The following is a 12,489-nucleotide window of genomic DNA, read 5'->3' as shown; positions in this document are numbered from 1 at the left end:
GTAGAAGTAAGATTACCTTTGTTGGTCATCATTGTAATTAATTAGCATCTGTTCGAAATAAATTATAAGCATGAAATTTTCAAAGTGTTGGAATAATGAGATGTTAACGTAAGTAATTAAGAAATATTTTAAATAAAAAGCGTATTATTTTATGTAACTTGTAGAATTAAGATTATCTTTCTTTGTAATCACTTAATTAGTGGAGAGAGTTTCATGGACAAGACGCACAGGATATCAGTGTTTACTGGACTGATAAGAATGTTTAGTTATCACTACCTGATAGGATGGCAAGAATAATCCAGATAAGAATGTTTAGTTAGGTATTTGCTTCTGTCATCAAAACCAAGAATCCCCAAAAATACTTTAGAAAATATAATTGTACACAATTATAGGAATTATGCTTTATACTTTCTTTCTTGATTATTTACTTTTTGTAATATGATTGTAACCTTCCAAACATTTAATCTCTAAATAAACTGAATTGTATATATGAAAATGAGAGACTAAAATTTTTACACTTCCAAATAATTTACGAAAATCTAATCAACTTTTGAGTTGAGCTGATGAGTCACCAGCTGCATTGTCGATAAGCTGTGTGCCGTGCGACCTTAGGATATATTATTTTAGCTGACAACGTGTAATATTACGAACGTAACTACGTAAAATAAATTGTTATACATGAGTAATCAATTGCTGCAAGTTACGTTTGTATAAATAACTTTTAGTTTCCAAGCAATAACAATGAAAACTTTATCAGTTCTCAAGCGGTATAAATAAACGTCTGTGTCGTCATTCATGCTTCAGAGGGTTAATGGAAGCAATAATTTGTAAATGTTGGACCAAAAGGGAGGATTTTAACCTGTCACGGAATTAGGCCAAAAAAATCACGGACTATTTGTCAACAGTCACGGAGTTAAGGCTTCAGCTGTTCATTATTGTCATGCATTATTAATGCAATTTTCAGTAGTTAGCATATGTTTTAGCCCTTGAAACTGTTATTTATGTGTGTAAAATATATTGGCATATCAAAATATAAGTAAGTATTTGTTCTTAAAGCTATTTATGAAATTATATTATTATAAAACTGCCATGATGTACCCTTAAGGTCACGTTATTTGGGTGGTTTACCTTACATACATCGATTTGAGGTCGACCAAACCTTAAGTTATGGTTTTCATTGAAATGATTTCTAAAAAAATCATATTTTACTTTAGACGAGAGGCTTGGATGTTTCTCACAAAACAGCTCATACAAGGTTAATATCTAATACTTACGTACTCTTCGCCACTAAGTCTCTTGTTTTTCTGAACTACAAAACGGTATGTTTCTGGATGCCTAATTCCCTTTTTTCTCTTTCTGGGTGTTAACTCAACATCACTTTCACTTTCGGTCATTGTAATTGTAATATGGCGAAAACAAGTTATTTAGGTGGTAAAATAACAATCGAAATACTGTAAGGGTAATAAGGGTCAAAACAAATGCACAGTTTTTAGGATACCAACACACAACTGTTTAGAAACACGGATTTTAGGTTAACAACACACAACTGTTTGGATATAAAGTACAGTAGGACCTTGATATATCGAACCTCTAGAGGATTTACAAAACTTCGATATATCAAGAATTTCGATATAATGAGGTTCGATATATCAAGGCTGTTTGGGGCAGACTTCGATATATAGAGGTTTACAACTGTTGTTGTATTATTCATTATATCAAGGTTAACTCTGACAGACTTCGATATATAGAGGTCCACACCCACTACAATAATACAGTACAATTAAGAATCGTACATTACTTTATCGGGAAATGTGAATAAGAAATTATAACAAGTACACCATACAACAATTTAAATTTATTTATTTTTTAACTAAACGTATAGAGTAATATTATTACATAAATATGAATATGAAATACTGTAACGTCTTAAAAAGTTATGTTGTACAGTATAAATACACAAGTCTGAAATACGGTTCTACTGTACTGTATTTTAAATGTTTAAAATGCTACTGTAATGTAGGCTTACATACATGTTATAAAGAGTTTGCAAAACTTATTTACTGTTGTTAAAAAAAATCTGAAATTGTACTTTGTCTACCTGTGAAAGTCACTTTGTCCAACGCGTCGTCTAAAATGGATAAAGACTGGATTATTTTGTCATCCATAGACGTCTTCTTTTGGAGGAAACTTCGCAACGTGTTGATGGCACACCGGGCATCGCGAAGGGTGGGGTCAGGCGTTTCGACTTCGTTGTCGTCATCATCCTCGCCGTCCTCGACTACACTGTCTTCTACACTCGTGTCCTTGGAAACGGATGCAATAATGTCTGCATCGCTTAATTGGCCGCAAGTAGCAAGCTCGTCATCGACGGCCACAAAGTCTTCGAAAGACAGCCCTTCCAAAGTAAGGGCCTGAGTCACTTGTCTCCACAGTACAGGACTAGCAAGTTCACCGTTATCCGTTTCAACAATTGAACAGTCTTCTACAACACTTTCCTCTTCTTCGTCAACTTGCTGTTTAAAACCACTTTTCTTGAAGCAGTTCTTTATAGTATTTTCGGTAACATTGTTCCACGCCTTAGAAGCCATCCACATTGCATCAAGTATGCTTATTTTTGTAGGGTTCTTGTCCTCGAGGTCACGAAGGAAGAGGCGTACAACTTCCTTCCGGTAATGAACTTTAAAGTTCTTAATTATTCCTTGATCCAATGGCTGTAGCTTGGATGTGGTGTTTGGAGGTAAGAACTCGATTTTTATGTTTTTCATTTTTAGGATGTCACCGTGAGCAGTAGCGTTGTCAATAAACAAGAGTATTTTTTTCTTCTTTTTCTTCATTTGTCTGTCCAAGTCCGTTAGCCATTTCTCAAAAACCCCTGAGTTCATCCATGACTTTTTGTTTGATGTGTAGTCCATTGGAAAGCTTTGAACCCCTTTGAAACACCTTGGATTTTTAGATTTTCCTATCATCAATGGTTTAAGCTTCACGGTGCCAATTTGATTTGTTCCAAGCAGCAATGTAACTCTTTGTTTACTATTCTTACCTCCGTGGCAAGTGTCACCTTTAAAAGTTAAAGTTTTGTCAGGAAGACACTGGTAAAAAAGACCTGTTTCGTCGGCATTAAAAATATCGTCAGGTTTGTATCCTTTGACAAGATCAGGCAGTTTTTGCGACCATTCTGTGCAAACATTGTCATCGACACTCGCACTTTCGCCAGTCACCTTTTTGAAAATCACTTCATTTCTTTTTTTAAAGTTTTGGAACCAACCGTTGCTTGCTCGAAAGTCATGTTTATTTAATTGCGCAGCAAACTGTGCTGCTTTTTCTTTTAAAATTGGGCCACTTACAGGAAGGTTTTTATCAAGACACTGTTTTAACCACTGATAAACACTTTCATCTACGTCCTTGAATTCGGGTCCTTTTATTCTCTTGCACGAAGTTCCTTGGCGTTCATATTTTTCTCTATTTTTCAATAAGGTCGAGAGAGTATTCGCTGGTATACCAAACTCCTTTGCAATGTCACTTTTTTTCTTATTCCCGGCGTCCACAGTCTCTATAAGTTTAACTTTATCTTGATAAGATAAAGTTTTCCGTTTTGCCATCGCACTTTTAAACAAAACAGTATCACAGTTGAAAATCTGCCACGCACAATAATTCACTAAGATAACCTCAACTCGCACTAATCGCGGTAACGTCCAAATTAAACTGAGGGTGGAGTGGTGATCCACCACTAGCGTCTACAGAAAACAAAGGAGTGTCGGTGGTGGGGGTTTCAAGTCTCGACATGAAAAATACGGTACCTACTCTACTTTGATGGTTGTTCGTTTGCACAACACGACAATACAGTACTAAAGTTCGTTTCGTTGATAAACTGAAACTTCTATATGTTGAGGTAATTATAAGAAAACTTCGATATATAGAGGTAAAAAATAGGCAAAATTATTGGCGAAAATTCGATATATTGAGGTTATTTACTTGAAATCTTCGATATTATGTAGAGGTAAAATTAGCATTGAAGTAAATGGGACATTCAAGGGGAATGACAAAACTTCGATTTATCGAGGAATTTGATATATTGAGGTTCGATATAATCAAGGTCCTACTGTATAACAAGAAAACAATCACAAGTATATACAATCACGTAGGTATTCCATCAAATACAATAATGTTGACTATACACTAACAGAAACACGGATTTAAGGTTAACAACACAGAACGGTTTAGATAATAACCAGAACCAAAACAAGAAAACAACCAAAAATCAGCTGTAGCTGTACTGCAGAGCGCTCCTCGCGTTCACAGCGCTGCTTGTGGAGGTACTAGGTATCAGTTTGAAGGAGGGAACAAAGCCTGACTTTGTTGCCTTCTTCAAAATTACAGATATTTCAGTCGCCAAATAAACCTATGTTGAAGTGGTATTTGTTGCTTTCTTCTGCAGTATGATTTGAAGGACATATAGAGTAGAAGCATTTTCATTAATAACCTGAATTTTGATTTTTTGGCGCTTGTTCCCTTCTTCAAACTGCTGGTTCATTTGATACATGGATGCTTCTGGTCACTTTATTTACAAAATAATCTGCTACAGGTTGTCCTACGGTTGGCGTTTTCTTCCCCACATAAGGTTCTCCATCAACCATATAGTTGGAGAGTAGAAGCATTTTCATTAATAACCTGAATTTTGATTTTTTTGGCGCTTGTTCCCTTCTTCAAACTGCTGGTTCATTTGATCCATGGATGCTTCTGGTCACTTTATTTTCAAAATAATCTGCTACAGGTTGTCCTCCGGTTGGCGTTTTCTTCCCCACATAAGGTTCTCCATCAACCATATAGTTGGTTGTTGTATCGCAGCAAAGCACAATCTTTAACCCATATTTTACGGGTTTGTTAGGTATGTACATCCTAAAAGGGCAATTTCCCCTAAAGGCCAGGAAAGATTCCCATAACTCTCTTATATGTGCGAAAGGGTCTATCATTTTCCGCTCATCACGTGTTGTTTTGTTGTCAGATCGAAGACAAAGCAGAATAAATTCAAATCGATCACTAGTCATTACACATTTGTAGCAAAAACCACTCCATTCACTGTCGAAAATCTCCCTTAAGGGTCAATTACACGTGGCGAGATTACTAGCTACTAGCCGGCTAGTTCGCTAGTTGATAGTAAACTAGCTCCGTGTAATCACCAACTAGCAAGCTTGTTTGCTAGTGGCCGGCTAGTAAAGAAGCTGGCGAAAAAGTTGAAGACCGGTCTACTTTAATCGCTACTCGCCGGCGTTTGAGCGAGGTAGCTAGTAAACTAGCCGTGTGTAAATAGTGCTTGCTAGTCAAAAAGCAGCAAGTGACAAGCCAGTTTTGGTGAAAATGTCGGAGGATTTTGTTGTAGCCGGAGTTGTTGCTTTGTCAACTATATTAAAAGCAGATTTAATACGTAGAGAAAATGAGAGAACGAAACGTCGTCGGAGAGGTGTGTGGGTGAAACCGTGGATACGAAGACGGGAAAGTTATGGTGCATCAAGTACATTATTAAGGGAGCTGAAAGACGAAGATGCTACAGCATATAGAAATATTTTAAGAATTACCAGTGCACAGTTCGATGTATTGCTGGGTATGGTGGATGGAATGCTGAAAAAAGGGACACGGTAATGAGGAGGGCAATCCCAGTAGCCACAAAACTGGAAATAACGTTACGATATTTAGCCACTGGAGATTCATTTAAATCTTTAGAGTACCTGTTTAGAGTTCCGGAATCAACGATATCACAGTTTATACCCTACGTACTTACAGCGATTTGTTGCGTCCTTCGACCATTCATTGAGGTGAGTGTTAATAAATTATCTACGCTTTACAAACAATGAAAAATAATTTATTTCATGTAATTAAATTTGTATTATAACATAGTTCTATTGATTAACAAGTATCTATAAGGTTTACAAACACTGTAAAATAATTGATTTTATGTAAGTACATTTGTATTCATAGTTCTTATTAATTCAATTTTCCAAACGTATTTATCATGGCTGTTTGTAATACATCTTCTTCTTCGTTTGAAGAGGTAGTTGTCGAAGTAAGTGCATTAACATTTGGAGATTGCATAAATGTGAAGTCGTGAAATTCTTGTTTGTTATCCAATAGAGAAAGCTTTGAACGGGTTATACAACCTTGAATTTCTTGTTGCAGCAAAATTGCTTCTCGTTTAGGCAGCTGTCGGAGTTCTGCAGCAACATATCTACCGAACTGCTCATATTGCTTATCCTCAGTTACATTGTGTGCAATTTTGTCAAGTTTCTGAATTGCCTGTGATATGTCAGTCCTGGGAGGATCTGGTTGTGGGGTTTTTCTGTACCTTTTCTTTGGATGCTCTGGTGGGCCCATAGCTGTAGACGAGTGAGCCTTGATGATGTTTCCAGTGGAGTTGTAATCAGTGTGGGCTGCATCTGACTCAATTGCCACGCCTTCAGTCTCCTCATCTGGTATCGATTGGATACTTTTGTTTGACAGATACTGCAAAAGAACAACAGTTAATAATACTTTATGAATATTTTACATTTAATATTACAAGTTTTAATACAAATTTTTTCTTTGCAGGTTCCTAAAACAGAATGTGAATGGAAAGAAATCGAGAAGTTATTCTTTCAGCGCTGGAACTTCCCTGGATGTGTCGGTGCTATAGATGGTAAACACATTGTCGTTAAAAAACCTCCTCTTTCCGGTTCAGTGTACTTCAACTACAAAAAAAACATATAGTGTTATATTGTTTGCTATGGTTGATGCCGATTACTGCTTCACCTTTATTGATGTAGGAGGAAATAGCCGAGCGAGTGACAGTGCAATATTTAAAGACAGTACTCTAAACATTGCAATCGAAAGTAAAACAATTGAATTTCCGGAGAGCTCTGTTATTATCGGAGACGATCTGCTTAACCACCCTACTGAGGAATATTTAACGGTGCCTGTGTCAACCACATACAGACAGCGAGACAGTAACCTTCTGTATGAACCACCCTACTGAGGAATATTTAACGGTGCCAGTGTCAACCACATACAGACAGCGAGACAGTAACCTTCTGTATTAACCACCCTACTGAGGAATATTTAACGGTGCCAGTGTCAACCACATACAGACAGCGAGTCAGTAACCTTCTGTAAGAACCACCCTACTGAGGAATATTTAACGGTGCCAGTATCAACCACCTACAGACAGCGAGACAGTAACCTTCTGTATGAACCACCCTACTGAGGAGTGTTTAAAGTTGCCAGTGTCAACCACCTACAGACAGCGAGTCAGTAACCTTCTGTATGAACCACCCTACTGAGGAATATTTAACGGTGCCAGTGTCAACCACATACAGACAGCGAGTCAGTAACCTTCTGTAAGAACCACCCTACTGAGGAATATTTAACGGTGCCAGTATCAACCACCTACAGACAGCGAGACAGTAACCTTCTGTAAGAACCACCCTACTGAGGAATATTTAACGGTTCCAGTGTCAACCACATACAGACAGCGAGACAGTAACCTTCTGTATGAACCACCCTACTGAGGAATATTTAACGGTGCCAGTATCAACCACATACAGACAGCCAACCAGTAACCTTCTGTATGAACCACCCTACTGAGGAGTGTTTAACGTTGCCAGTGTAAGACCAGATCTCATGAAACCTTACAGCAAAGTTGGGCTCAGTGACGGAGAAAAAATATTTAATTATCGTCTTTCTCGTGTCAGGCGAGTTTCGGAGAATGCTTTCGGCATACTAGCCTGGCGATTCCGAGTGTTTTCGAGGCCAATTGAGGTAAAAGTTGATACTGTTGATAGAGTTATTGTTGCTGCTTGCAGTCTGCATAACTGGCTGAGAAAGACTGCTCCAGGCAACTACATGCCACAACAAGCAGTGGACCGAGAGGATTTCAATACTGGCAATGTAACACCTGGGCTTTGGAGGGAAAGTCCCACTGCTCTGCAACCTGTGGCTAAACTAAGCAGCAATAACTACAGTAAGATTGCTGAGGGAATTAGGAAGAAATACGTGAAATACTTTACTGAAGAAAATACACTCCCCTGGCAATGGGAGAAAGTCGGAATTAATGTGTTTTAAGTGTAGAAGTGGCCATGGGCCAAATAGTAACATTTGTCAACTTACATATTTTCCGATTAATACACATTTATTTTCAGACGCTAATTTATACCTTAATTAGACACGCCAAAACTTCGAATTTTCCATGTTCCACTGTACTTTAATTATTTACTACTTGTTAATAAATTTTTTACTTACCATATTTGATGTGCTCTTTCTTGTTGATGACACCTCATTCAAGTAACTTGCGTCATTAAACCAACTCAGCTTTGGCGTATACACTTCTTCAGTACCACAGCCACTTTTTTACTTCTTTCTATTTTCTGTAGTTCCTGCCTGTATACATCTTTGATTGACTTTATTTTTGCCTTAACTTGTTTTAAATCTATTCCCCCTAATAAGTTATGTTCTTCAAGTTCACTCATTAGACGTTTCATATTGTCCTCCTTCAGTGTTTTGTTAGTATAATCTTTGTGCATAATGTTCCGCAACAAAGGATATTTGCGGTATACTTCAAGAAACACAACTATATCATTTCCATTCCACTTCATTTTCACAAATCACAAACACTATACAAATTTTAGATGACTAAAAACACTTCAACAACACGCAGTTCTCTACTCTGCAACTAGTTGGAGAGTGAACGAGTGGGAAGCTACGTGTAATCGTTAACTAGCGCACTCGCCGGCTTCTAACTAGCCGGCTAGTAGCTAGTAAACTCGCCACGTGTAATTGACCCTTTACAGCTAGGTGGTTGTCTTTACTCCATGTTGAATTCACCAAAAGTCCAATAAACGCTTTCAGCTCTTAAAGGTCTAATGGTTGTAGTGTGTTTATTGTATTCTTTGAACAGAAATTTCTGAGACGAATCATTTCATCATTGGTGTTTGCAACAACACTGTTGAGGATTATTTCATCAAACTTATGAAGGAAACATGATAGGGGTCGGAGTGATTCTCTCGCAGCTCCCACAACATCCCGCTTTGTAACTACAGAGGTGGGCCAGATAAAACCGGTCCCGAGGCGAGTTTACGTAATACTCATACAATGCGTACAGGAAACTGAAAAAGTGACTAGGCGAAATAAAAAAAATACATAATATTAAGTAAAATGAAATTTTATTTTGTCTATTTTACAACATGTACATTTAAGGATTTACAGTCTCTGTTCAAAAATGGGAGCCACCAACTTGTATGCAAATTTCAGCACGGCGAAATCATGTTCAGGAAAACAGTCTGCAATTCTTCTAACTGGAATGTTGACCAATTTCTTGTCGTATGTTTTGCTTCAATCTTCTTCTAAAGTCCGTGGGTTTGTTGTGATAGACATTTACCTTTGAGACGGCCCCAGAGATAAAAATCGCAAGGCGATAGGTCGGGCGATCTGGCTGGCCACAAGTCTTTACTGATGGTTCTCTCTTTAGTAAAATCACTGTGGATTCGAGCGAGAGATCGATCAGAAGTGTGACAGGTTGCCCCCATCTTGTTGGATGCATATGGTACCATATGACACTTCTTCTGGATTCAGTTGTGTAACAAATTCTTCATAGATCCGTAGATAAAACGTCTGTATTAACTGTCTCCTCGAAGAATATTGGTCCAATGATCCGGCGACCAGACATTGCGCACCAAACACCAATTTTTAAAGTCATGCAATGGTTTCTCATGGGTTACATGAGGATTGTGTGTTGCCCAATACCGCGTATTTTGAGAATTTACATACCCTGATAAGTGGAACCATGCTTCGTCTGTAGAAAATGAATAAAAATGGATCCACGTTATCTTCTTGCAATTTCTTGAAGAACCCATTGACAGTAACGACGTACACGTCTAAGCCAAATCAACCTCTTTCAATTCCTGAAACAACACTCACACGATAGGCATGCATTTTTAATCCATGCAGTATACGCCGACAAGATGTTCGAGAAATTCCGACTTGTTGCGATAATCGTCGTGTTGACTTTGAAGGACTCCTTCCAATAATGGTCTGTACATTGGCCACAGCTTCTGGTGTTCGTACAGTTGGTTGTTTGTTTCTCTTCATATTGGACACATTGCCAGTTGTACGCCACTTTTTAATTAAATCCTGAATGGTTGATTTAGCAGGAACTCGACCTTCAGGATACTTCTCAAGAAAAACTTTTTCACGGACCGACATTATTGAAGTTGTACGAACATATTCCTCCACTATGAAAACACGCTGTTCTATTGAATACGGCATGGATCCACACTGCTCGGTCAAACACTCAAGCTACACTGACGTGGACAGATAGACAGGACAGGAACGGACGGCAGACAGTAGTGGAAGGGGAAAGGTCAATGTCCCGTCCATGCTGTAGATCGGCGCGCCTACGCCTCTCGGGACCGGTTTTATCTGGCCCACTCTGTACAATGTTTCTTCTCGGGGTGCGCATATTGATGGGACTAGGGCATGTGTTCCATAAATGATTGTTATTAACATGAATGAATCGAGATTGTGGGATCCAGAGACCTGTATCAGGTGCACGCCCAGGTGTGACTCTATCACGTTCATTAGCTGCATGATCAGCAATAGGTGGTGGGACAACATGAGGTGGTGGGTGGGCATCAAGTGGTGGATCGGCATCAAGTGGGGGATCAAGTTTAGGTGGAGGGTCGGCTTCCGGTGGACGGTCGGCATCAAGTGGAGGGTTAGGATTAGAAGGAGCGTCATTACGCGGAGGTGCACTCCGGCGTCTTATCTTCCTACACTGCCGAACTTCAGTATCACTGTCTGACGACTCACTTGCATCTCCTGGATATTAAGTCTGGTCTACATCAGTATCGTCCGCTTCAGAATCTGTATCTTCATTGTAATTCTGTTCCAATATATCTTCGTCTTCGCTTTCATTTACGTGGCTACGTGAGGTAGAAGGACGTTCATCACACTCTTCATCACTAGATAAATCCATAGTCTCGTCAATATATCGTCTAATTTCAGCATTTCGACGTTCATATTCATCGGCCATTTTCTATCCTAACATGTAAATAAAGACCACACACCAAAGAATCACTGAGCTATCACTCAACACCACACAAAATTGAATTGTTTACGTAAAGAACTAAATATACACAAATAGAATAGAATTAAAATAAAGTAACACTATTACTTATGTATCGACAATCTGACGAAGCAGGCTCCAGCACAGAAAGACACGTAAGTGTTTTAGCGGCGACATTACGCAACTAACATCGGCTGATGGAGTGGGGAAGGTAGGGGGAAGGGAAGTGCGCGCGGACTTCCCACTCGTCAGATGTTTTCGTTTTGCAAATAGCGCGTCATTCTGACGAGGTATAAGTAATCTAGGGTTAAAACCAGTGAAATAGATATTAACACCACACATTTATGTTGTCAATATTATTCAACTATACTCAATTATGAATGGTTATTTTGAAAGTGTTTAAGCTTGAAAAAGTACAATTAAGAACTACTTACTATTTTGTTCCAGTTGCTCTGCTATTTTACCCCATGCTGTGTATTTTACCCCATTACAGTATACTCCTCCAAATCTGTATTCCACAGCTGTGGACGCGTTCTGACGGCTTCAATTAACTGTTCCATAATAAATAACAAAAATAGCACTCCAGCTTCTTGTAAAGAGTTACAGCACGAAACTGCGCAACAGGTCTGGTCATGCGCGCGGCGGGGTAGCGAGCCAGTGCCCATGCGCGAGGCCTCAGACGTCGACAGATGTTTTGAAAAGATCACTCTCGGAGCGATTCCGCAGATTCGTCTGTCGACGTCTGTGAGGTTCTGCGAGGTCGGTATGAATTACACCATTTAAAACTATGGAAACAGATCTTTTGAAAAATCTGTCACGTTACGTAACGTGACAGTGTGACCGCGGTGTGAAACGGGCTTTAGCGATTATTTTAAAAATCCATCCGCAGATGGACGGACGCGACGCCATGGCAGTGTGACATGACCTTTAGGGCTAACACGCACTACAGCGGCCGCGGCCACGGCCACGGCCACGACAGCGGCCAGCCGCTCGCGGTCAGTTTAACATCAAGAACAATGTAACAACACGCACCAAGCGGTTGCGGCCACGACGCGGCCACCTGGCCGCCGCGACCAAAATTTTCTGTCTTGGCCGCCGCGGCCACATGTTTTTACGCGGCCAATGAAAACACGCAGTTAGATGAGACAACGCGCACTGTCAAGCGACCAGTGCGCGGCCAGATACAGTCGAGGTGAGTCTTGTTTGAGGTTAAGTTTTAGATTTGAAATGGCTGAGGTTGAATTTGATACCGAAAGGTTCATTTTAGCTATTAAAGAAAGGCCATCTTTGTGGAATAAATTATTAGACGAGTATAGTAACAAAAACATAAAGAAGAAGATGTGGGAGGAAGTTACTCTTTTGTTTGGGGGCAGTGGGTGCTCCAACACAACTGAAAAAAATAA

The 12,489-nt window shown here is 39.3% G+C and overlaps 1 protein-coding gene across 1 annotated transcript; it reads right to left on the bottom strand.

Moving 5' to 3' along the window:
- Nucleotides 1-1,913: 1,913 nt before the first annotated feature.
- Nucleotides 1,914-3,599, bottom strand: LOC124370458 (tigger transposable element-derived protein 4-like). Its single transcript, XM_046828744.1, has one exon. The coding sequence runs from the start codon at nucleotides 3,597-3,599 to the stop codon at nucleotides 2,067-2,069; it is 1,533 nt and encodes a 510-aa protein (XP_046684700.1). The 3' UTR covers nucleotides 1,914-2,066.
- Between the last annotated feature and the right edge of the window lie 8,890 nt (nucleotides 3,600-12,489).

This window comes from Homalodisca vitripennis, unplaced genomic scaffold, assembly GCF_021130785.1.
Source record: "Homalodisca vitripennis isolate AUS2020 unplaced genomic scaffold, UT_GWSS_2.1 ScUCBcl_193;HRSCAF=1560, whole genome shotgun sequence".
Classification (NCBI taxonomy): domain Eukaryota; kingdom Metazoa; phylum Arthropoda; class Insecta; order Hemiptera; family Cicadellidae; genus Homalodisca; species Homalodisca vitripennis.
Note: the sequence above shows the minus strand (reverse complement) of the source record. Positions and strands in the feature narration are given on the sequence as shown.